Source organism: Nansenia antarctica (assembly GCF_963989245.1).
Source record: "Nansenia antarctica genome assembly, chromosome: 13".
Classification (NCBI taxonomy): domain Eukaryota; kingdom Metazoa; phylum Chordata; class Actinopteri; order Argentiniformes; family Microstomatidae; genus Nansenia; species Nansenia antarctica.
The window spans coordinates 31,692,382-31,718,725 of record NC_137683.1 but is presented as its reverse complement, the minus strand read 5'-3'; the positions used below and the strand labels follow the sequence as shown (position 1 = coordinate 31,718,725).

The 26,344-nt window shown below is 41.8% G+C and overlaps 1 protein-coding gene across 1 annotated transcript; it reads left to right on the top strand.

Annotated features, from left to right (window-relative positions):
* Positions 1–5,164: 5,164 nt before the first annotated feature.
* Positions 5,165–26,072, top strand: LOC308169534 (uncharacterized protein; the record flags this gene model as incomplete). The annotated part of the gene is made up of 4 exons (XM_080544218.1): positions 5,165–5,359; positions 13,359–13,566; positions 23,988–24,266; positions 26,068–26,072. The coding sequence occupies 4 exons, from the start codon at positions 5,165–5,167 to the stop codon at positions 26,070–26,072; spliced, it is 687 nt and encodes a 228-aa protein (XP_080400344.1).
* Between the last annotated feature and the right edge of the window lie 272 nt (positions 26,073–26,344).

Genomic DNA, 26,344 nt, shown 5'->3' with positions numbered 1-26,344 from the left:
GAAACACTGGGTAGATCACACTGATACTAGGCCTGGGCGATTTTACGGTTATACCGTAATCCCAGTGGTTTATGTCAATACCGCCATAAACAATACATAAATTGCTATATATAATAAACGCCTTTATAAAAACGGCCACGCACTTTCGATACATTGTTCTCATTACCGTAATTCTTAAACTAAATGTGCTATCAGAACAATTTCAACAGTTCCATATAGGGTTATTACGGTAATTCAAAGCACGAAGCTTAGGGTATTTTACTTTTGGTCCCTTGAAAAAGAGGGGGCTACATATTAAAGAGCTGTAATTCCTAGACCCTTCCTCCAACTTTTATGTGATTACCCTCAAATTAGTGTCCAAAATATATATTGACCTACATTTAGCGTTGCTACTGTTTTCCACTTCTGATGATTACTAATTACATTTCTTCACTCTTGTTTTAATATTTTGATCATCTTTATTCGTAGGATTCCCTGCACTGTGAACTCCCCATCTGGGCAATGATGGATGCTTCTGCTTGTTCAGTGTCAGAGAGCCAGAGGACACACCTTGGGTCCCCTGATGCAGATACAGAAGGACAGAACCACCGGAAGGACAATCTTATTAGCCTCCAGCCACCACCACCACCTCCCACCCACAGTAGGAACCATCACTCTCCCAACATTAAAGAAGAGTACGACACACCGTGGTATGCCCCTCTTAAAGAGGGGCTTCGACTATCTGAAGCACCGAACGACATGGATAGTGACAGTAAAGACATGGATAGTGACAGTAAAGACATGGATAGTGACAGTAACGCCAACACAAACAAACCGAACACAAACAAAATGCCGGCCAAAAGAAAATCCTACCCTGCGGATTACAAACTGCAGGCGGTGAAATACGCAGCCGAAAACGGTAATCGAGCAGCGGGGAGAAAGTTCGGAGTGGGCGAGAAACTGGTGAGGGACTGGCGGAAAGCGGAGGTCGCTCTCACGGCCATGAAGAGGACAAAGAGAGCTAACCGCGGGCTGAGAGCCAGATGGCCAGAGCTGGAGGCACGAGTCCACCGGTGGGCCCTGGAACAACGTGCCGCCGGGAGGGGCTCGTCGGTGGCGCAGTTGCGTCTCCACGCCCGGGCGGTGGCCAAGGAGATGGAGATACACAACTTCGCCGGCGGGCCGTCCTGGTGTCAGCGCTTCATACAACGCAGCCGGCTCTCTCTCAGAGACACACCGTCGCCACGGACCACAGCGGTGTGTCAGGAACCGCAGACGGCAGACGTCCAGTCCGAGGTCGACACTTCTCAGGTAACTGAACACGGGGTAGTGGTGGTCTAGTGGATAGTGAGTTGGACTTGTGATCAGAAGGTTGTGAGTTCAAAATCCCGCCTGAAACCACACCACTACTAGTGTGTCCTTGAGCAAGGCACTTAGCCCTCAGTTACTCCAGGGGGAATGTCCCTGTAATTCGTAATTGTAAGTCGCTTTGGATTAAAAGCGTCTGCTAAATGGCAAAATTATTATTATTAATTAACACAACAACGTGTCACCGGATCGTATTATCAATCAGTTATTGTGTCCTGAGTTACTTCAGAGCTCAGTAAAGTAGCATGGATTTCTACCTTTTATCTGGAGAATGCTGATCAGAAATACACAAAGAGGGGAAAAAGGGCTATCCCAGGAATATAGAGAACACTGGTTAGATCCCACTGATACAGTTCATAGGAAACACTGGGTAGATCACACTGATACAGTTCATATAGGAAACACTGGGTAGATCCCACTGATACAGTTCATATAGGAAACACTGGGTAGATCACACTGATACTGTTCATATAGGAAACACTGGGTAGATCCCACTGATACAGTTCATAGGAAACACTGGGTAGATCACACTGATACAGTTCATATAGGAAACACTGGGTAGATCACACTGATACTGTTCATATAGGAAACACTGGGTAGATCACACTGATACAGTTCATATAGGAAACACTGGGTAGATCACACTGATACAGTTCATATAGGAAACACTGGGTAGATCCCACTGATACAGTTCATATAGGAAACACTGGGTAGATCACACTGATACAGTTCATATAGGAAACACTGGGTAGATCCCACTGATACTAGGCCTGGGCGATTTTACGGTTATACCGTAATCCCAGTGGTTTATGTCAATACCGCCATAAAAAATACATAAATTGCTATATATAATAAACGCCTTTATAAAAACGGCCACGCACTTTCGATACATTGTTCTCATTACCGTAATTCTTAAACTAAATGTGCTATCAGAACAATTTCAACGGTTCCATATAGGGTTATTACGGTAATTCAAAGCACGAAGCTTAGGGTATTTTACTTTTGGTCCCTTGAAAAAGAGGGGGCTACATATTAAAGAGCTGTAATTCCTAGACCCTTCCTCCAACTTTTATGTGATTACCCTCAAATTAGTGTCCAAAATATATATTGACCTACATTTAGCGTTGCTACTGTTTTCCACTTCTGATGATTACTAATTACATTTCTTCACTCTTGTTTTAATATTTTGATCATCTTTATTCGTAGGATTCCCTGCACTGTGAACTCCCCATCTGGGCAATGATGGATGCTTCTGCTTGTTCAGTGTCAGAGAGCCAGAGGACACACCTTGGGTCCCCTGATGCAGATACAGAAGGACAGAACCACCGGAAGGACAATCTTATTAGCCTCCAGCCACCACCACCACCTCCCACCCACAGTAGGAACCATCACTCTCCCAACATTAAAGAAGAGTACGACACACCGTGGTATGCCCCTCTTAAAGAGAGGCTTCGACTATCTGAAGCACCGAACGACATGGATAGTGACAGTAAAGACATGGATAGTGACAGTAAAGACATGGATAGTGACAGTAAAGACATGGATAGTGACAGTAAAGACATGGATAGTGACAGTAACGCCAACACAAACAAACCGAACACAAACAAAATGCCGTCAAAAAGAAAATCCTATTCTGCAGATTACAAACTGCAGGTAGTGAAATACGCAGCCGAAAACGGTAATCGAGCAGCAGAAAGAAAGTTTGGAGTGAGCGAGAAACTTGTGAGGGACTGGCGAAAAGCAGAGGTTACTCTCACTGCCATGAAGAAAACAAAGAGAGCTAACCGCGGGCTGAGAGCAAGATGGCCAGAGCTGGAGGAACGAGTCCACACAGCGGTGTGTCAGGAACTGCTGGCAGACTTCCAGTCCGAGGTCGACAGTTTTCAGGTAACTGAACACAATGTGTCACCCGATCATATTATCAACACGGACGAGGTCCCCCTCACATCTGACATCCCCATGGGCCGACGTGTCGCAGAGCAAGGGCAGAAGAGTGTAAATATAGTGACAACCGGTCATGAGAAATCACACTTCACAGTGGTATGTCCTTAATACCTGCAGGCCAGGTGTTCCCTACAATGATTGATTCTCTTAGTTTAGCTGGTGGAAGCTTGTGTTGCATGATGGGTGGTGTATAGCTTGACTCTGATCGCCTGTATTTGATTCGCACTCCACTGTGTCCCAGATGTGAAATAGGAGGTGGCCTGCAGAGATAAAATGCTGGTGGAAACCGTCACTTATTCTCTTTGTATCCATATGATGTTAGACTTGGATAAAAGTTGTTGAGGTGGACAGGGAGAGGAACGATTGAGTTTCAGTGATTTAACTGCTTTCCAATATGTAGTTGAGTCACCACCAGAATCAGAGATGGTGTTTAAATAGTAACTTGGTTTAGACTTTATAATCATGGCAGTACATCTATTTCTGAGCTGAAGGATAGTCCATCAGTACATCTGGCCTCAGGAGAAGCTTGGTTTCTGTCCTGAATTAATTCAGAGAGCTCAGTAAAGTACCATGGATGTCTACCTTTTAACTGGAGAATGCTTACAAAAATACATGTGCTAAATGTCCTATCAGAACAATTCCAACGGTTCCATATAGGGTTATTACGGTAATTCAAAGCACGAAGCTTAGGGTATTTTACTTTTGGTCCCTTGAAAAAGAGGGGGCTACATATTAAAGAGATGCAATTCCTAGACCCTTCCTCCAATTTTTATGTGATTACCCTCAAATTAAAGAGGGTATTTAGTCTGCACTTTAAGGCCATATGCATTCTATAACTGTAACTTGAATATGTTATTTGTAAACAGTAAAAATAACAACAATTCTGTCAGTGTCCAAAATATATATGCAACTTTAGCTTGGCTACTGTTTTCCACTTCTGATGTTTACTAATTACATTTCTTCACTCTTGTTTTAATATTTTGATCATCTTTATTCGTAGGATTCCCTGCACTGTGAACTCCCCATCTGGGCAATGATGGATGCTTCTGCTTATTCAGTGTCAGAGAGCCAGAGGACACACCTTGGGTCCCCTGATGCAGAGACAGAAGGACAGAACCACCGGAAGGACAATCTTATTAGGCTCCAGCCACCACCACTACCACCACCTCCCACCCACAGTAGGAACCATCACTCTCCCAACATTAAAGAAGAGTACGACACACCGTGGTATGCCCCTCTTAAAGAGAGGCGTCGACTCTCTGAAGCACCGAATGACATGGATAGTGACAGTAAAGACATGGATAGTGACAGTAACGGCAGTTCAGAGGTCAAGACTAGAGGTCAAGAGGTCGAAGAGCGCTATGGTAGGAATTCCTCTGACCAAAGGAAACATAGTTCTGGTCATGACGACATGCGCCAGTGCTACGTCCAGTGTGGGGAGAAACTAAACACGGAGGATATTGTGAAAATACGGCAGCGAATTAGAAAAGGAGGACAACACCATTGTGGTACAACTGATCAGTAAGTCATACACATGCTGTGAATCCTGTCCACAAGTAGCCTATTGTGTTCAATAATTCACCATAGGGTGCCAGGTGTACAGTATGCTAATGGTGGTCATTGAATTGATATCAGGGTTCGACAGTAACGCTTTTTTACTTGCTCGTTACTGTCGAACCCTGGATATGATGAATTATACAGCCAGGTGCATAACTGTAATCTTAGCCAAGTCATTGAATTAGCTCAGTACAACAGCAGCTAAGTCCTGTCAGTCTAGATGGGCTTTCAGTGAACTGGTTGGCTGTGAATTGACTCTGCACTGTTTGTGCCTCCATTGTTTTCTAGCTGCAGGTCCTCTTCAGCTCATGTAACCATGTATGAACCAGAGTCCACCGGATCTGGCTGTGGTTCTCCAGCCCTGAAAATCACATGGTGGGGTCCAGAGATGGTGGCAGTGAAGCTGGAGGAAGAAGATGTAGAGGAGAATGGTGTGATGGTGAAAGAAGAAGTGGAGGAGAAGAGAGTGATGGTGAAAGAAGAGGATGGAGGAGAAGAAATGAGGGAGGAGGTTAGTACTTTTTAAAAACTTATTTTTTTACGTTTTTGAATGAGCTGTCTATGGACACCTGGAAACCATCTTTTTGGAACATTTTCAAATCACACGTTTGTAAGGTTTACACATTAATCGTGAGCGTTAACATTGGCAGCCCTTATTTTAGGCCTACTTGAAATGAGAAAAGAACATTTATTTATTATTAGAGTACTTATCATTTATAATCCCTCCAGTTCAATGTGAAAATTTACAATAAATATTATTGAATTGTTCTTTATTTATCTGATTTGACATTCAGTTGTTGAACATACAGACATTGATACAACTACTAGGCTACTTATATATACAGTAGTGTTGCACGATATTCCGGTACCAACGATATACCGCGGTGCCAAAATGTCACGGTGCCTACTATACCATAAGCTTTATACAACGGTACTACCGTGGAATACTATACTACCGTGTTGAACACGGTACCAGCGGGGCAATGTGTTACCTCTATTACCAAATTCACTGGTTCTGCTAATGAGGACAAGACTGGCTCGCGACACCGTTGTGACAGATCCCAGTTTGTTTGCTCGCGCACATCTCCGCAGTCACAATATTACCATATTGACGTTATCTGGATGTCTGTCTGGGCGCGAGTAAAAAGAATTCAGCCGGTTTACGCTGATTGGTTAGTCCGCGGTGTCAATCAAAACCCATGTGGTTGTCGGGGGATACACGCCGCCGGTAACGTTACGGTACCCCCCCCCCTACTTGAACCGGAGGAAATAATAATAGCAAATCAAGAACAAGTCGTGAGTTTAGAATGATAAGGTTCTATCTCCGTTTAGAATGATAAGGTTCTATCTCCGTTTAGAATGATAAGGTTCTGTCTCCGTTTAGAATGATAAGGTTCTGTCTCCGTTTAGAATGAGAAGGTTCTGTCTCCGTTTAGAATGATAAGGTTCTATCTCTGTTTAGAATGATAAGGTTCTGTCTCCGTTTAGAATGATAAGGTTCTGTCTCCGTTTAGAATGATAAGGTTCTGTCTCCGTTTAGAATGAGAAGGTTCTGTCTCCGTTTAGAATGATAAGGTTCTATCTCTGTTTAGAATGATAAGGTTCTGTCTCCGTTTAGAATGAGAAGGTTCTATCTCCGTTTAGAATGAGAAGGTTCTATCTCCGTTTAGAATGAGAAGGTTCTATCTCCGTTTAGAATGAGAAGGTTCTATCTCCGTTTAGAATGATAAGGTTCTATCTAGGGATGCACGATATGCCTTTTTTCCAACCGATACCGATACCGATATTTACCCGCTTCTCGTGGCCGATAACCGATACCGATACCGATATTATTATTATTGTTTTATTTTTTCTTTCCTAGCCCCAGGGGAGCTCCCCCTCCCAAATTTCGTTGTTTGGTACCTGTACTATATCAATGACAATAAAGACCATTCAGATATAATTTCACAGTTGATAACCTGTAGTTCATGCACACCTGAAGGTAAGAAAGGCTATGTAGTGAGCAAAGATTGATGATTTAATATTCCATAGTGATCTCACCAAATCTAACTTACATCACTATTGTTAACACAACAAAGAGAACACTTCTGACTCTTCAAATGTTCATTTATTATTTCCTCTAACAAACTAAATCTGTTATAGACAGTGCACAATGCGTTTTTTAGCCAAGATCTGGCCTCCTTTTATGAAAACAAAAAAGGCTCACCTAAGAGTAATTAGATGCGTTGTGCGACCTCATCATTGTCCGAGTCTCTCCTAGGGTCATAGCTGTAACATACTGTGTGTTGTCTCACTACACCACACTAACACACTGATGTGATTCGCTTTCTGTATCCGTCGTGTCCCAACGGAGTTGCCGTAGGTCGCGGCCAGCAACCAGAAATAAAGTATGTCTACAGTAAAGTCGTGTCCGTGTCTGTCAAGAACATTACAATAGCGAGCAGCGGTAAAGCTGTCAATTCCCTTGTCATCCAGTACCGGGAAACCGATGTCAGGGCTATGTGGCACTAAGTCCGCCCAGCATGGTGTCGGTAAACCTGGAGACATGTCCGCGTTAGACTGTGATGGCAGCGGATCTTCTCCCGACAGGCTAGCCATGCGACTTAGCCGTCAGCGGAGAAGTTTCTTGGGGAACACTGCACAGTGGATACACTCATCGGTAGAGATAACAGCGGCCTGGGCGTGGATTAATCCCAGACACGCTGCGCACTTAGAGTGGGTGTCCCAGCTAGCCATTTACGTCTCGGCTGTGCTAGGTCCGCTAGCCTCAACGTTAGCCATTGCTGGCTAGGGGTTGTAGGCTAGCTGCTAGCAGGCCTCGCTACTTCACCCGTTAGCTTGTCAGCTATCAAGGGAAAACAGAGGGGCCAGGGGAGGGATATTACTATCTACCCGCTACAAGATGTGTCATTGTGTTGTAACTCGTAGACCTTTGCCCTCCTCTCCGAACTTTTGTCGAACATGTGTTGCAAATTGCAAACGCAATATCTGCCTCAGAAACTGTGAAGAATGTCCACACCGGGGAAGGCATGTTTCGCTCGCGTCTCGTCAAAACAAACTGCGGAAACCGGAAGCAGAGCGCGGTTGCAGAAATATTTCCGGCTTCATAATATCGGTTAAATATCGGCTAAATTTTATAAAACCGATAAATACCGATAAACATTAATGTCCCATTATCGGGCCAATAAATATCGGTGCCGATAATATCGTGCATCCCTAGTTCTATCTCCGTTTAGAATGATAAACAAGTTTCAGTTTTTAATGCATTCAGAGCATGGGGATATTTCCTATGTCATATTTTCTAATGTATCTGACAACCACTTTTATGTTGATAAAATGCAATGGACCTATCGCTAAGCCACGCCCCAAAATAGAAATTGTCCAATCATATCACAGCAAAACTATTCTACTAAAATTCTCGGCCTCGTAACATAATTGCGTCTAATTTAGTGAATCATTGACATTATGATACATTTATACATCATCACTGATCATCATCCTGCTGCTGTGTAGCCTTTGTATGAACATATACATTTACCTCATGAGCTTATTACATCTAAACTTGGAAGTAGCCCTCTATATTTTTGATATGCCAGTGTTTGCTTTTACTTTTCAAGTTCGTGAAAAAGACCCCACAGACGGACAGACATACAGACACAGAAAGACAGACAGACAGACAGACACACACACACACACACACACACACCTACTTTGCTATACTCTTGCAAAAGGCCAGTTGGTCTGTTTGATGTTTCAAACTACTTATTAATAAACATAATAAGTACAAAAATATCGGTTTCAGTACTTTTACTTACCTGTAGAGTTACAGTGTAATGCATTAAATGCATTAAACTGCAAACTGTGGTCAAGCCTGTGGTCAAGCCTGCAAACTGTGACACTTTAAATAAATGTGAAATAATACTATTGTGCAATATGACCCTAGTCGTCTATCTGTACAGTATAGTACAGTGGATAGTGTACATAGCCTTTATTTATGTAAACCAAGTGTTTTTTTTCCCCCTTTCCTAACACCAGGGGAGCCACCCCTCCTAAATTTCGTTGTTTGGTACCTGTACTGTAGCAATGACAATAAAGTCCATTGATTCATTCATTCATTCAAATGCATGTTATTCATGCACCACTCATTAAGTTATTGTAACTTGTATAAATACATTGCATGTTCATAAAAATAAAAAGTGTTACAAAAGTGCCGCGGTATCGCGATACTACTCAGTATCGTGATACTTGAGCTGGTATAGTATCGCAGGGTAAAATATTGGTATCGTGACAACACTAATATACAGGGCTTAAAGTTCTCCGGCACGGTGCCAGATTTCCGGCGCGGGGGAATTTTGATAAAAAATAAAATAAAAAATCACATGCTATTTGTTTACATCGTAATTTAAAGAGTCATCTTCAGCAAAGAGACAGTTCCGCCTACCAATGGTATCACATTGCTGAAGCCAACCAACGACTTCTAGCCAATCGGAGGCAGAGTAGTGGGGCGGGCCTTAAGAAGTTTGAATGAGTGTAATGTTAGCTTGTAGAGATGTTCGCTTTTAGCAGCCCGCTATCTCGCTAACTTTAGTAAGAGTCTATTAAAATGGAAGCCAAGTTTCTTAAACCTGGCGAAGACACAGCTATACTAGAACGAGGAGTAAGGAATAAATGGCGCTGGGCATGGATAGAGGAGAGTAGCAGGGTTTTTCCTGCATAGAGAACTATGAGGCGGCCGCCTCCGTCATAGCCGCCTCCAGCTCTCGAAAAAACTTCTGTCATTTCTAACTGCAATTGCGGCACTGCGCCGACGTGGTGGCGGGGGCGCTGTTTCACAAATAAGTTAGCTTTCGTGTTTGCTAGCGAAACAGCTGATAGTTGATGTTGACTGCTCAAGGAGAATACATATTTGAAAGTACAGAATGCCTGAGAGCCTTATATTGCATTATATTACATTATATTATATTTTGAATGGTCATCTGGTGCCTGAATATTGTTTTTTCCTTTACATATATAATGCAATTTCCACCATAAATTGATGGAGAAAGGGCACAAATTGGTGCATATCAATTCACCAGAATGCAAGAAATTAAGTGTTTGATGCTCGTTTAAGGACCCCCAGACAGCCCCGCTTCATGGGTCCCCCCCCCCGATGTCAAACACCACTGGTACCACCTCCGCCTCATTTTGAGCCAGGAAAAACCCTGAGTAGTGACGGGAAGCCTTATGGGACGTGTTGCCAAGAAGGAGAATATAAGTGATAGTGGCTTAACTCATTGACTGCCAAAGACGCCAATTGGCGTCTTATAGAATAGTAACGTTGACTGCCAAAGACGCCAATTGGCGTCTTATAGATTTATTTTTATTTTTCGCGGGGATCGCGTTATTGACATGTTCTACACCTAGCGAGTGAATTTCAGACTTGGGTGTAATGTATTTCGGTCCCAGATGGGGGCAGTAGTTCGATAAAAGCCTGGAGAAGGAAGTGGCTTGCTGTGGGTTGTAGTAATGGCGAAACGGATCAGGGTATGTGCCAAACGCGGCGCGGAGCATTGCGGCGCGGAGCATTGCGGAGCATCGCGGCCATCGCGCGACTCTTCAAACAGTTCAGAGTCGGATGATACAGAAAAAGTGCAGAAAAAAAATAAATAATAATAAATCTGCAGAAAAAGCTCGTTTTCTCTGTTTATTGGTCAAAATCAGGTGTTTTTGCTGAAACCACCCTATGTTCTACGGCCGATTTCTAAACACTCAAAGAGGCTAGAAACAAACTTTCTTTTTCTGATGAAAGAAGAGAGTCTAAAGTTTTGGTAGATATGTTCAATGTTTATGTAGTCCGAAAAGTCAATATTTGGTGGGTCTTCAAAGTTCAGTGAAAATGCCCCAAAAGTCTGGCAGTGTGGAGCTCTCCGCTCTGAACATGGCTGGCAGTCAAAGTTAATAAGTAATCAGTTTGTTCTTTTAAAGACATGTATATATTAGGGATGGACGGTTTCCAATTATTGAAACCGAAAAACCGTCAAAGACTAAAACCGGGGTTTTCCGGTTAACCCCCCCCCCCCCCAAAAAAGCGCCAATTTCAAATAATTGAGCCCTACTGCTACAATACACTCGTGTTGAACACCATTAAAACACCGTAAGCACAGTCGCAACACATTTAGGCTACTTAGTTTCACAAATATAAGTGGAAAGGCAGACTTTTGTAAGCTACACCATACATGAAAACACATGAACACTTAACACACCAGCTCCGCTGATCCAGGGTGCACGCCTGCACGGAAGATCATCTCTTGGAACAGCGTCTTCATTGAATGAACTGCTTTCTCAATATCTTGGTTCTTAGACAAAGTTTCAGCTGCTGCTCAATGTATTTAAATATTTGAATACTGCTCAATAATCACTGAAATATTAGACTTAGAATTATGCAGTGAACATACTTAAAGCTTTTCATAAAAACCACATGCCGCGAGACTGACTCGTCCTGAACTGTCGTAAGTCAATCAACAAAGAATGCCCCATCAAAATAAAAGTGCCCATGGTAGAGCTGTCAAAATAGAGCTTTCAAAATAAATGTACTAATACAGATAGAGATAAATACAGAACTACCTTTGCGTCACTAAGTGACCGCGTATCTTCTGAGACATGCGTTCTGTCATCACTTTCAGTAGCGCCTTCACACACAGTGGCGCTGTGCACTAACACTCTTGATCCGTATAGCTCTTGTTTTATTATATTGTGGTTTAGTAAATACTGTACTTGGAGTTACATTCAATGCATGATTTGTACTATAGAACATAAATAAAGTTTGGTTGATTGATTGATATCAAATCACATTCTATTTCTATAGCGCATTTCTCACAAAAGTGACCCAATGCGCTTTACAGAGAGCAGCGAAAATGATCTTATTAAATGTAAGCGAGTAATTGTAAAAAAACTTTCCTATCTACCAATAACTGACGGCAACTATCTTTCCCATAGAGTGATTCGTTACCCTTAAATATAATCCCAATTAGATATTAATCCTCAGTTATTCTTCACAACTGACCAAACCTCTCACTCATTGCGTTTACATTGTGTGTTGATTAGAAATAGCTTTCCAAAATGAGTCCATACAACAGAAGTCGTGTTTTTCTTGAACACCAACTCGTTCACGCTAGCCATTGTTTTTTTTCTCCTCACTCTCTGCTCTGAAGAGAAGCTGTCACGTGACCCGTCTTTTTAGACATGTCATTTATTTGACAAGTTATAACAAAGTTATAGTGTTTACAAAATCACTTTTATAGCATCTTCAACCACACACTCTTGTACACACTCTAGGCATGTATTATATAGCAATCTATGATATTTTGATAAAATGTAAAAAAAAAAAAAAAAAAACAGGTTTCAGACGGTTTTGATAAAAAAACGTTTCTATTTTTATAAACCCCGGTCCATCCCTAGTATATATGTTATTCTGTATTGTTATAGTGATAGTGGCTTAATAAGTGATGGAATCAGTTTGGCCTTTTAAAGACATCTAAATATATTATTTTATTTTGTGTTGAGTATAAAACAGTATTATGAATGAATGGTCTTTATTGTCATTAATACAGTACAGGTACCATACAACGAAATTTAGGAGGGGGGGCTCCCCTGGTGCTTGGAAAAAGACTAAAAACATGAGGGCCAAGGGTAAAATAAAAAAGGGAAAAGAGCTGGTTTACATAAATAAAGGCTATGTACACTATCTACTATACTATACTACTATACTATACAATAAAACACTGTGCTGTACTCTATGCTATGCTATAAATATCCAAACTTTTCCTATATCTGAACCTTATGTCCACAAGGGTTGTCATATTGCACATAGTATTGTTGCACATTCATTTAAAGTATTAAGACATATATTTTGTATTGACTATAAAATAGTATTAATGCATTTAAAGCACTGTGTGTGTGTGTGTGTGTGTGTGTGTGTGTGTGTGTGTGTGTGTGTGTGTGTGTGTGTGTGTGTGTGTGTGTGTGTCACTGAATCATAACACAAGCTAGACATTATGATGTTCCGGACCTTTGCTTGAGGACATTTTCTATAACTGGACCTTGTTGAATTTTAATTGGGAAATGTAATTGAATACCTCTGGTCTTGATGTAGAAAACGCTGTGCATCAAAATACTTAAAGTTTCTTGTTGAAGTGATGCAGGGATTATACTTCTGGCAAATAAGCATCTCTGACACACAATGGAACAGTGATCACTTATATCACATTTGCTAACATGCTGCTGGATATGTATTTTAGGGTCTGTTAGTCAATAGAACCAGGGTAGATTTCCCAGGGTTTTTCTAATGATGGCGTGTGGGTTTGGATATTAACTGTGTCAAGCTTAGGGCACGGCATACGTCTTTAAGACTATCTGATGAATGTCCCAACTGTCATTCTGATACTGTGGTTATTGCCCATTTGCAGAACTTGTCTATCAGATGTTTGGCTGTAATTTATAGTTTTACCTGATTGTGCTTCTTTTGTTTCTAGCTGCAGGTCCTCCTCAGAGCAGCAACCATGTATGAACCAGAGTCCACAGAGTCCCCCGGATCTGGCTGTGGTTCTCCAGACCTGAAAACCTCACAGTGGGGTCCAGCGATGGTGGTAGTGAAGCTGGAGGAAGAAGATGTAGAGGAGAATGGCTTGATGGTGAAAGAAGAAGAGGCCGAAGTAGAAGTGGAGATTGAAGACACGGATGGTAAGTCTTTGTTGTATAGTGGTGAGGGTCATTGCACTGCTGGAAAATCAATGCTGCCAGTGGCAAGGCAAGTTTATTTGTATGCCACATTTCATACAACAAAATTTAAAGGGCAATTTAAAGTGCTTTACATGCATTATTAAAAAATACAGCAAGAGGAACATAGCAAGAAAATTAAAATGACTGAATAAAAGCAAATATAAGAGGTAAATAGATAAAACATTTAATAAGACAATAGTTAATGGATAGAAGTGTTTGTGTTTAATCATAACTGCTGCAAAACATGAAGGTTTTCAGCTTAGATTTAAATATTTTTAGGGTGTGGGCCTGTTTGATTTCTTCAGGGAGTTTGTTCCAGGAGCATGCAGCAGCGTGACTGAAAACTGCTGCACCGTGTTTTGTTTTCACTCTTGGAATGATTAGCTGATTAGTCTCAGGTGACCTTATGGGCCTTGCAGGAATTCTTTGAGTTCAATTCTCTGAGAGACTGGTAGCCAGTGTCGGGATCTCAGGATTGTGTAATATGTTCAAACTTCTTCGTTTTTGTTAAGAACCTAGCAGCTGCGTTTTGGATGAGCTGCAGCTTACGAACAGCTCCTTTAGATAGGCCTGTTAGTAGACCATTACAATAATCAAGTCTACTCGAAACAAATGCATGGATGAGTTTTGCAAGGTCTTGCTTGGACATGAAACCTCTCATTCCTATTATGTTTTTCAGGTGATAGTAGGCTGATATAGTTATCCAGTTTATGTGGCTCTAGGACAGGGGTGGCCAACCCGCGGCTCGCGAGCCGCATGTGGCTCTTTGCCTGTCTGTGTGCGGCTCTTCAATCTATTCATTAAAAGTGCGTGGCTCACTCTCTGTGTCTCGATATACATTGTTTTCCAGAAAATGTAATCTGAATCACGTTGTGTCATGTTGGTGATTTTATCCACTCCACACAACGGTAACTCAAAATCCTCCCGGCTCCATCTCACCCCACCAGCCAGGCGCTGTAGTGGAGCGCAGGGTTGCCAGACGGGATTTGACAATTTCCAGCCCAACCAGGCTAAAAGCTGCCAAATTCACCCGTCCAGTGTGACCAAAAGTAGCCCAATCTGGCAACACTGGAGCGGGACATCGGTTCCTCAATAAACAAGCCATGAGTAACGTTAATGTTAAAATCATGTCCATGATTCTCGTTCATTCAGGTGGGTTAAACAAACTGTATAAACGCCATAATACTGTTGGTTCAAATGTAATATATTAATGAACAAGTTCATGTCATCTCATGTTCTGTCAAACATGTTCTAATGTTATTTTAGTGAAAAAACGGACCTAACGTCACCCGCGCTTGTGAAGCTAACTCTAACAAGCTAGTTAGCGAACATTAAAGATTACAACAGCTAGTTTACGTATGTCAACAATGTCTCTATTCTCAATAATTTCAGTAATAATTGTACCAAATTGGGGCCAGTAAAACTAACTTGTGTGTAAGTTATATGTGTGTGCAAGCATGTTTTGATATTGTAAATCGTCTCACTTTTAGTAGGTGAGCTGTAACAAAAATATGCCAGGGAAAAAAAGGAAAATGGACATAAAGACCTTTTTTGGTCAAAGGGCAGCAGAGATAAGTACAGGGACACAGGTGAGGTCTCACAATACTAGTGTTTTAACAGTGCAGTTAATTTAGAGTTGAGAATAGCTAAATCTGTAATGTTTTGTTTCTAAGGAGATTGAACCAGTCTGCCTGCTAGGAAAGATGTAGATTACCACCTACATACTGTAGTTGTCTCCTTTATTCATTACCTTAATGTCATATAAGTCAATTGTATAGAAACAACTCACCAAAATTTACTATTGCACAACTGATTTGGCTAAAAAAATCCACCAAGGGGGGGAAACCCCCCCTCAACCCCCCCACTCTGTACCTTGCCATACCTTGGCCTTTGCTGAAATGACAACACTGGTCTCATAGCCTATTGGAAATGTATTACATGTGTGTGTGTGTGTGTGTGTGTGTGTGTGTGTGTGTGTGTGAGAGAGAGTGAGCGCTTTTGTGAGCCCGCATGTATGATGTGGCTCTTTCTGGTACCCCAACAATTTTTTTGGCTCTTAGTCTCCGACTGGTTGGCCACCCCTGCTCTAGGAGTTTAGATCGGAGTCTAGAATTACACCAAGATTTCTGACCAGTTTTTTTGGTTTGAAGTGAGAGGAAATCAAGTTTTGCACTGACTACTCACTGATTCTTGAAATGTTGGCAAAAACATGTCCCACTAAGAAAAGTGCTAATTCTGTTCGAAATGAATAACATTTTCATTAATAATTCGGATCAAGGTTATAATCAGAGGGTGTAAGGTTCTTACAAATGTAAGGTTCTTTCATAGGTTTGTTTTTAATTTGTATGGAATTAATGATTATATGCTGGCCCATTGCCTACAAAATCAGCTGTCCGCGGATAGGATAATCATTTCAACTTGATTAAAATAATTAATTAATTATAATAATTGAATTGAATAATATTTTTACCAAATGAAAGAGTACATTGTAATATGTATTAAAAACTACAAACAGTGAATTTTGAACAATATTTACCATTATTATGTGGTTGCTCTAAATGTGTCCCACATATTCGTCACCACCGTCAGATATTTATAAAAAGCAATAAAATCAGGCAACTGCAAGGTCAACTGCATTCCTGAGGACCCCCTTTTCAAACCTTCAGCTTTACTGCATGCTTCAAGATCACTCAAGCTCCCGTAAGTTTGCTATTTTCTCTAAAACTTGTACATATATTTATTGACACTGCTACTGTCACAACCATAACATGTCAACACTGTCTCTTTTGTATAGAAAATATTAGATTAGATTATGACATAAATGTAATACTTTTTAAGAAGAGGTCTGGGGTAGCTAGCAACAGAGGGGAAACAAGATGGCTAATGTCAACAACTCACGCATAGCATGTAAAAGAGTAGGTTTTTGTCACCATCAGGTTTTCTGTCTGACGGTGGTGACAAAAACCTCCAAATGGTCCTCAAGGGAGGCTAGAATATAATATTTTACCGCAATAAATACCAATATGGCCTATAATCTTTCATTAACCTCTATTTTATTCTTATTTATGTAATCTCCCCTATATTTCATCCATACAGACCTCATGCTACTACCACCATGGATGAACTTTGGCCCGATCCTAGGGGATGAGGTGTGCCTTCTGTCTTTCTCAATTCACTGTTATAGCCAAGTTCATTTGGCTTACGTCATTGGGGATGCACATTAGTGCACCTCCTGCCTACCTACATAGCACATAGTACACCTACAATGTCCCTTGTAAGCTATGCGTCTCCAATGACCAACGCCAAATGAAAATGGCATGACGACATTTAACCAAATATATATGCCCCCGCTTTAGCTGCGTTTATAGTCATTACACTCAACTTTGACTTTATGTATTTTAGGAAGTTATGGCTAGGCAGCAGCTATCTGTGGAGGAGAGGAGGAGGAGGAGAAACAGGGAATGTCAAAAAAAGAGGAGAGAGAAAATCCAGTGAGGCAGAGTTGAAGGAGGAGTACCTCAGAACAGAAAGACAAAGATGGAAGAAGAGGGTGGAGGAAGGGAGGATAAAAACTGTCAACGACTTGAATGAAATGGAAAAGAGAAGTCAGAGAATGGCTTGGAAACATCAACAACAAAAATCAAGACAACGTGGGGGGGGGGGGGCTCATATCACCCAGTAACTCCCCCAGACAGTCCAGTGGATCAGGCCATACACGAGCCAGCTCGGAGTGGGCAGGCTATAGCAGGATACTCTAGAGCAGTGGTTCTCAACCTTTTTTGGGCCAGCGCCCCCCTGTCCATTATCCAGGCCTCTTACCGCCCCCCCCATCAAAAAAAGTAGGCTTATTTTCTTCCCTAAATATTAATGTTGACTAATATTCTGTGTTATATAATTTAAAAAGCATGTCACTGAATGCCAAATAATAGATTGGATTTAACTGGGCAGTTGGAATATCATTATCATTAGTTTACCAGAGAGCAGAAAAGCCATGTGAATGTGAATAAAAATGCTGTTTCTGAGTGTTAAACAAACTTAGACAACATCAGAGAATACAAACAGACTGCTACGGAACAGCAGCAATTTCACACATGTCCGATGCAGAACAAACAGTAGGCTGCAGAACTGTACATTACAACTAACATTGTTAGTTTTTTTAAGTGTGCTGGTGTTGCATTTCTCCAAATTGCTGTTTTATGATGCTAATATTTATTCATTTTTGATTGGACTTTGGGGGGGGGGGGGTCACAATATGGCGGCAAACGCTAGGGGGCTATTATTTTAATATTTTATTTAGTATTCTATGGTATTATTTTCATAAACTGACCACTTCGAATTTCTCATATCAAAACATAACAAAGTTCCAAAGTTCAGAGCTCTGCGCCCTGGGAGCGCTCAGAGATGGGCGCTCTGACTGAAAACACGGTTTTGTCCGAGCGAACTGACCGTTCGTGCATTTATGACACTGCTGACAGCTGATCAATACAAAAGACGCTGCAGCTGATGCGTTCGTTTCCAGGACATCACAAGAGGAGCAACATATCACAAAAAAGCGATCGTATTTTAGTTTGCAAACACATCGCAATGCTAACCTCAGAATGGCACTAGGGATAACATCCACAACAACACTTAACAGTAATACATTTATGTAATATACTGTAATGAACCTGCGAGGGGAGGGGACATTCGTAGCTGATTTCTCTAGGTTTGATTATTGGTAAGCGACAGAGAACTTTCAGGACTGGTTTATTACAATCGCTTTTTTGAGATAGGTTGTTCCTGCTGTGATGTTCTGGTATGGTGGTATGGTATTAGCACTCATTTTAACTAAATTAAATAAGCTGTATTGAAAGGAAGCGAACGCAACAATTACAATGAGCCCACAAACTGAAACATATGTCACTCAAGCATAGCCTACAAGGAAAACACTCATAGAAGTTGGGCATTGGTCAACATGATGTTACAGATGGGATGAACCGGGGTTCTTTCTATCGTAGACTAGCATAGTATTGCAATTTCTGCACTGTACATGAACTGTCAAGATTCTTCTACAATGCAGCTTACCCAGACACATTGGAAACTATCAAAAGCTCTGCCTTTGCTAGCTGAGTTTTTAGCTTCATCTTCTTGATGACACTCTCACTTTTATTTTTTTGGGCGCTGAGCTACGTGTGTCTGCATCACAGAGCCCGGCCAAGTTCAGAGCGCTCAGAGATGGGCACGTGTAGGGCTCTACGGCGCACTGCAACCAAACTAGCAGCTTTTTAGAAAAGGCTTCCCGCTCAGCCAATCACATTTCTACAGGGCGGTACAGGCAGCCAGCAGGGTCGAACAGTCGACCGAAACACGGTTTGTCCGAGCGAACTGACCGTTCATCGTGTATCGACATTCAGCGTTCGTGCATTTACGAATGTGCCCGTAATAACACAGCTGTTTTTCATGAGAAAAATACTTAATGCGCGAACGCCCCCCAAGAACACCTCAACGCCCCCCTTTTTTACATATCTGTTCCAGCGCCCCCCGATGTTGTCTGAACGTCCCCTGGGGGGCGGTACCGCCCCCGTTGAGAAACGATGCTCTAGAGAGATTGACAAATAATAAACTTCAAGAGGTAAACAAAGGATCGGAACAAAATGAAAAAGCGTTGTGTACGAGAACAAACTAGGAATAAACAAACAAGAATCACCAAGAAGCTGCTGCGGGGAAGCCAACTCAAAACCCCCAGAAAACCCTGCTGTTCCACAACGCACTCAAGAACAAGAACATGACTGTCAAGGCAAGGCAGGGTTCCACAGTAACGCTTGCCCGGAGCAAGTAAAAAACGAATCGCCGGGTTTGTTTGTGCGATGCGACGGGTGATCGACAGGCGCGTACGCTTTAATAATATCTTCACTCCACGATCATCTCGTCTGGTCTGGCGCCGCCGCCGTCTGTTGTTCTTCAGCTCATCACTGACATCGTCTTGAACTGGGTGCAGGAGCGCAGAAGACATGCCTCGCTTGTCTGTGAACAGCCGACAAGTTCAAAACAATCCTCCAATTTGTTAGACTCAACAACACCATTTCTCTTCTCTTAGGACTTCAGACATCAGCTATTGCTACTGGTATTTTTTACTATGATGATTATTAATGGGGAAGGGGTACTTTTATTAATGATATTGCTTAATTGTACCTTATGCTCTTTATTAAATGTTTATCACAGTGCTCACAATTGTTATTTGTTGTACCAAATTGTTAAATAAAGTTGTTAAGCAAGAAGGCATTGACTTGAGTGGTATACCTTTTGGATGTTTGGATGCATGTTGTAATGAGGCCACTGTCACCACCGTCAGTTCTAAAGTCACCACCGTCAGAGGATAGATTTAAAAGCTCTTAATACATATTAGACTAAATAACAATAAATCACTTTTTATTGTGTCTGACGTAGGGCTGCCACAAACGATTATTGTCATAGTCGATTAGTCACCGATTATTTTAACGATTAGTCGACTAATCAGATCATGAATTACAGCTTATCGCACAATTACTCAATCGCTCTTATTTAGCTATCATCTTCTAAATCAGCTTCTAAATTTAGCTTGAAGTTTTTAGTTGTTGTTGTAGGCATGTGCTAACTAAAAATAAAGACAATTAAAATGATTGTTCACTCAAAAATAGATCTTTTAATGAACTTTGCAGCTTGCAGCAGCAGCATATTTATTTCTGGCATCACTTGCACTTTCTCTCACTCAAACACTGACAGCCAGTCTGCAGTACCATAGCCAACTACTGATCCAACAAACAGAAAAGTAAACCAGATACAAAACAGGTAGTTCCCTAGTTTGAAAGGAGGAAATAAATGCATTTCTCTACCTTAGTGGGAGACCTGGCACTGGGAGGAGGCAGCTAGTTTCTAGTAGTCAGGGCTGTAGGAGCTGGTTGCAAGGTGTAGGTAGGCAGGCTTGCAAGGTGTCATCAGTCATCGAAAAGGCAATCTGCAGCCTCGAGAAACGCTTTTTTCACAATTTCGCCTTCTTTGCAATCTTGCTCCATGCAAGATCTCACCTCGTGGGGCATCAATGATCATAAGAAAGGTGAGGGATCAGCCTAGAACTACACGGCAGGACCTGGTCAATGACCTGAAGAGAGCTGGGACCACAGTCTCAAAGAAAACTATCAGTAACACACTACGCCGTCAGGGATTAAAATCCTGTAGCGCACGCAAGGTCCCCCTGCTCAAGCCAGCGCATGTCCAGGCCCATCTGAGGTTTGCCAATGAGATCCAGAGGAGGAATGGGAGAAGGTCATGTGGTCTGATGAGACCAAAATAGAGCTTTTTGGCATAAACTCCACTCGCCGTGTTTGGAGGAAGAAGAAGGATGAGTACAACCCCAAGAACACCATCCCAACCGTGAAGCATGGAGGTGGAAACATCATTCTTTGGGGATGCTTTTCTGCAAAGGGGACAGGACGAATGCACCGTATTGAGGGGAGGATGGCTGGGGCCAAGTATCGCGAGATCTTGGCCAATAACCTCCTTCCCTCAGTAAGAGCATTGAAGATGGGTCGTGGCTGGGTCTTCCAGCATGACAACGACCCGAAACACACAGCCAGGGCAACTAAGGAGTGACTCCGTAAGAAGCATCTCAAGGTCCTGGAGTGGCCTTGCCAGTCTCCAGACCTGAACCCAATAGAAAATCTTTGGAGGGAGCTGAAAGTCTGTGTTGCCCAGCGACAGCCCCGAAACCTGAAGGATCTGGAGACGATCTGTATGGAGGAGTGGGCCCAAATCCCTGTGTGCAAACCTGGTCAAGAACTACAGGAAACGTCTGATCTCTGTAATTGCAAACAAAGGTTTCTTTACCAAATATTAAGTTCTGTTTTTCTGATGTTTCAAATACTTATTTCATGCAATAAAATGTAAATTAATTACTTTAAAATCATACAATTTGATTTTCTGGAATTTATTTTTAGATTCTGTCTCTCACAGTTGAAGTGTACCTATGATAAAAAATTACAGACCTCTACATTCTTTCTAAGTGGGAAAATGTGCAAAATCAGCAGTGTATCAAATACTTGTTCTCCCCACTGTATATAATATAATATATAATATATGTGTGGTGGCCTGGGAAAACCCTTCACATGGTGGCATTTTGACATTTTCATTTTTTTATATTTCCATAAATTAGAAGTTCGCAGCTATTCATAACTGGTTGAATGACTGAGATAGCCCTTTATTTTAAAAAGTTATGAGCATTTTAATGTAGCATGTCAAAAAAAGTGAAAGGGGAGAAATCCTCCCCTTTCTCCTCCGGGTCGGGGGAGGAGCCTATGCAGATCGGTCGGTCTCGTTTGTCTGCTTGTGATGCGGTGGTAGTCTGCTCGTCTCGTCGGTATGCGAGGGACAGATCCATTTGTGTGTCTTCTAGTTAAGATTTTATTACTTTATGCTTATTGTGAGCATCAGTAAACTGGCAATAACACAGGTGGAAGTATCGTCTCTCCTTTCGCTCATGTGTGCGTGCGTTGCTTAACTGAGAATGAGACACGTTCAACGTGATGTTGTTTCGCTAGCAAACTACCCGCCACAAAAACATCAAAATAAGTACTTTCTCTTTTGTTTTCTTAAAATGTTTATTCACCATAATGTAGTATGGAGTTCAAAGTACTAGAATACCACATAATATCAAAATCGCCAAAATCGCGATTTCCATCTATATTTGCTCTTTGCCACGAACGAACGCCAGCGACATCCGACGGGTTTTCCCAGGCCACCACACATATATATATATATATATATATATATATATAAACCCCTCAAAAAAAGTTCAGAAATGTTATTTCGGTCGATTATTCCTCCCCTTTAATAATACCATTTGGTATTGTATTTTATATTGTTGGAAAGCCTGATTAGTCACCTTTACAACGAGGTACAACTTGTAAGGATCATGCATTCGTGGAATGAACAACACAGCTAAACGTGTGGGTAGCGGCCCAAAAATATTTGCCAAAATCCCCTATATTCTTCTGTTGGTATTCACTCTCGTTTTGAGTTGCTTGGTGGATTGGATGATTGCACACTCCCACAGTAATAAGGAAAAAACAACACATAGGCCCTATTGGCCATTTTTACACTTTATTCATTTTACACTGTCAGGGACCTCAGTAGCGTGTGGAAGATCCATACGCAGTCACAACAGCTTGGCACCTCCTCCTCATGCTGGTCACCAGCCTGGTCACACACTGCTGTGGGACAGCATCCCATTCCTCAACCAGGATTTGCCGCAAGTCAGCCAACATGGTTGCGTTGGTCACTCTGGCACGTACAGCACGCCCAAGCTGATCCCACAAGTGTTCAATTGGGTTGAGGTCTGGACTCACGGGAGGCCATTCCACCCTCTCCACTCCCAAATTCTGGAGGTACTCTGTGATGATCCTGGCTCTGTGGGGGTGAGCGTTGTCATCCTGGAGGATGGAGTTAGGTCCCAGATTCTGGAGATATGGGATAGCCACTGGCCCCAGAATATCATTCCTGTCAATTAGGTGCCAGTCACACACCTGTGACTGACATACACCTGCCAGCACTTGAAGCTCAAAACGAGAGTGAATACCAACCGAAGAATATTGCAGGGGATTTTGGCAAAAGATGTTGGGCCGCTACCCACACGTTTAGCTGTGTAACTCATTCCACGAATGCATGATCCTTACAAGCTGTACTTCGTTGTACAGGTGACTAATCAGGCTTTCCAACGATATAAAATACAATACCAATTGGTATTATTAAAGGGGAATAAGAATTGACTGAAATAACGTTTCCAAACTTTTTTGGAGGAGTTTATGTCGAAATAACTGTTATACTAATAACTGAATAACAAACCACTACTGAAAATGGGCAACTGACCTGGCGAACAGGAAGAAACCAGGAAGTCTAGAGAATCTAACAATCTAATAATCTAATCTAAATCTACATATAATATTAATTGTCTTTAGAGTTTTTGTTTGTTTTAGAGTGAGTTTGAGATTAATATTTGTTCGATCCAAATACTATTGGTAAATACCAAAAATATAACGTATAACGTGCTATTGGTAATTTTGCCTTTTGCTCTACAGCTTCATTTATTTTTTTGTCTTGTTGTTGTATGTACTCTAGCTTGTTTAGTATGGTTGAATACCAAATCATGTTCCTAGTGCACTGCACATGGCGAATAAAGTTGAATTTAATTGAATTTAATTATTGTACCTTTTCTCTAACAATATGTTAGAGAAACCAGACAGACACCATCTTGTTTTGCAGTATAAACTATAGTTACATCTATTTAAAATAATATCATTCTTTTTGGCAACTTTGCTCAATGTTTTGCACAAAATGTGTTTGTAACCCTGTATATGTTCCTATTCTTACAGATCAGCAAAGCTCCAACCCAGGTTCAGACAGCGAGCCCAGCTCCACCACATCAGGAAACCATAAACAACACAGGAGACACTCAGGAGAGAAAACACACCCCTGCTCCCAGTGTGGGAAGAGTTTCAGTCTGAAACAAAACCTAAGGACACATCAGAGAATTCACACAGGAGAGAAACCATACAGCTGCTCCCAGTGTGGGAAGAGTTTCAATCAGGTACAAAACCTAAGGACACATCAGAAAATTCACACAGGAGAGAAACCATACCACTGCTCCCAGTGTGGGAAGAGTTTCAATCAGGGCGATTGCCTAAAGCTTCACCAGAGAATACACTCAGGAGAGAAACCATACCAGTGCTCCCAGTGTGAGAAGAGTTTCAGTTGGGAACAAAACCTAAGGAAACATCAGATAATACACACAAGAGAGAAACCATACCAGTGCTCCCAGTGTGGGAAGAGTTTCAGTCGGAAACAAACCCTAGGGACACATCAGAGAACTCACACAGGAGAGAAACCATACCACTGCTCCCAGTGTGGGAGGAGTTTCAGTCAGGAACAATACCTAAAGAAACATCAGATAACACACACAGGAGAGAAACAATACCAGTGCTCCCAGTGTGAGAAGATTTTCAGTCAGGAACAATACCTAAAGAAACATCAGATAATACACACAGGAGATAAACCATACCACTGCTCCCAATGTGGGAAGAGTTTCAATCTGAAACAAAACCTAAGGACACATCAGAGAACTCACACAGGAGAGAAACCATACCACTGCTCCCAGTGTGGGAAGAGTTTCAATCAGAAAGAATACCTGAAGAGACACCAGAGAATACACACAGGAGAGAAACCATACCAGTGCACACCGTGTGGCAAGAGTTTCAATCTGAAACAAACCCTAAAGAGCCACCTGAGAATTCACACAAGAGAGAAACCATACCACTGCTCCCAGTGTGAGCAGAGTTTCAGTGAGGCAGGATCCCTAAAGAGCCACCAGAGAATACACACAGGAGAGAAACCATACCACTGCTCCCAATGTGGGAAGAGTTTCACTCGGCAACCAAGCCTAAGGGCACATCAGAGAATTCACACAGGAGAGAAACCATACCACTGCTCCCAATGTGGGAAGAGTTTCACTCGGCAACAAAGCCTAAGGGCACACCAGAGAATTCACACAGGAGAGAAACCATAACACTGCTCCCAGTGTGGGAAAAGGTTCAGGGATGGAAGAGACTTCAAGAAGCATCAGAGAACACACACACACAGGAGAGAACCCATACCAGTGCTCCCAGTGTGGGAAGATTTTTAGTAGTATAGGTAACCTAACAATGCGTCAGAGAATACACACAGGAGAGAAACCATACCAGTGCTCCCAGTGTTGGAAGATTTTTAGTAGTATAGGTAACCTAACAATGCGTCAGAGAATACACACAGGAGAGAAACCATACCAGTGCTCCCAGTGTGGGAAGACTTTCACTCAAGCAGGAAACCTGAAGTCACACCAGAAAAGACACACAAGAGTTTTCCCTAAATGAGCCTCTTACTGAGAAGATTACATGATATTACAGATAGATAGATCGACACAGGTCTAACAATGTACTGGCCTCCCCCTAGTTCAGCATTAGGCACGTCGATCGACCAATGAAACCGAACAATGGAATAATTCGCCCCCCAAGTCGGAAGAAGTCAAACTAAAAGTAGCTTCTTTTGCTGATCGAATACACATATTAAATTATCGTGAAACTGTTTGAAAAAATATTGATTGGCTACTTCAAAAATGTTTGAAGAAAACTCCAGCAAATCTGACTTGTCGGTCAGAAATAGTTTGACGACCGATTTGACCACTTTCTATTCTGCGCCTGGTTGCACCAAACACCACCTGCGGTCACATTTCGTCATGAGATTACTGCAGCTTGTATTCCTGTGAATATTATCTTCATTACGGACACAATCTGAATGGGCTATCCCAAGTGGTTGCATATCGATCTCTCTCTTCTCTGCCCTCTTCTCTATGCCCTTCCTGTTTTATGATTTAGTCCCCTTATTCTCAATTGTTTCTGTTATTCTAAATGTTTTCAACAGGTTGACAATGTTTAGCTGTCCACACCGAAGCTGTAGTTATGGCTTTTGATTCTGTGATGGTAGTCAGGGAGATTTATTTAATGAAAAAATGTACTGTACAGTATCGGTTACTTGCTTTGAGACTGTGCCTTTTCTGATCATTAAAGCTCTGCCTTACCACTTTTTGTTTTTCATTTAAACAACAAACAGACTTAAACCAAAAAATAAAATGAATCACAATAGTCAAAGAGAGGATGTTTGTTTCTTGACTTTGGTTAAAGCAAAATTTCACACTTCT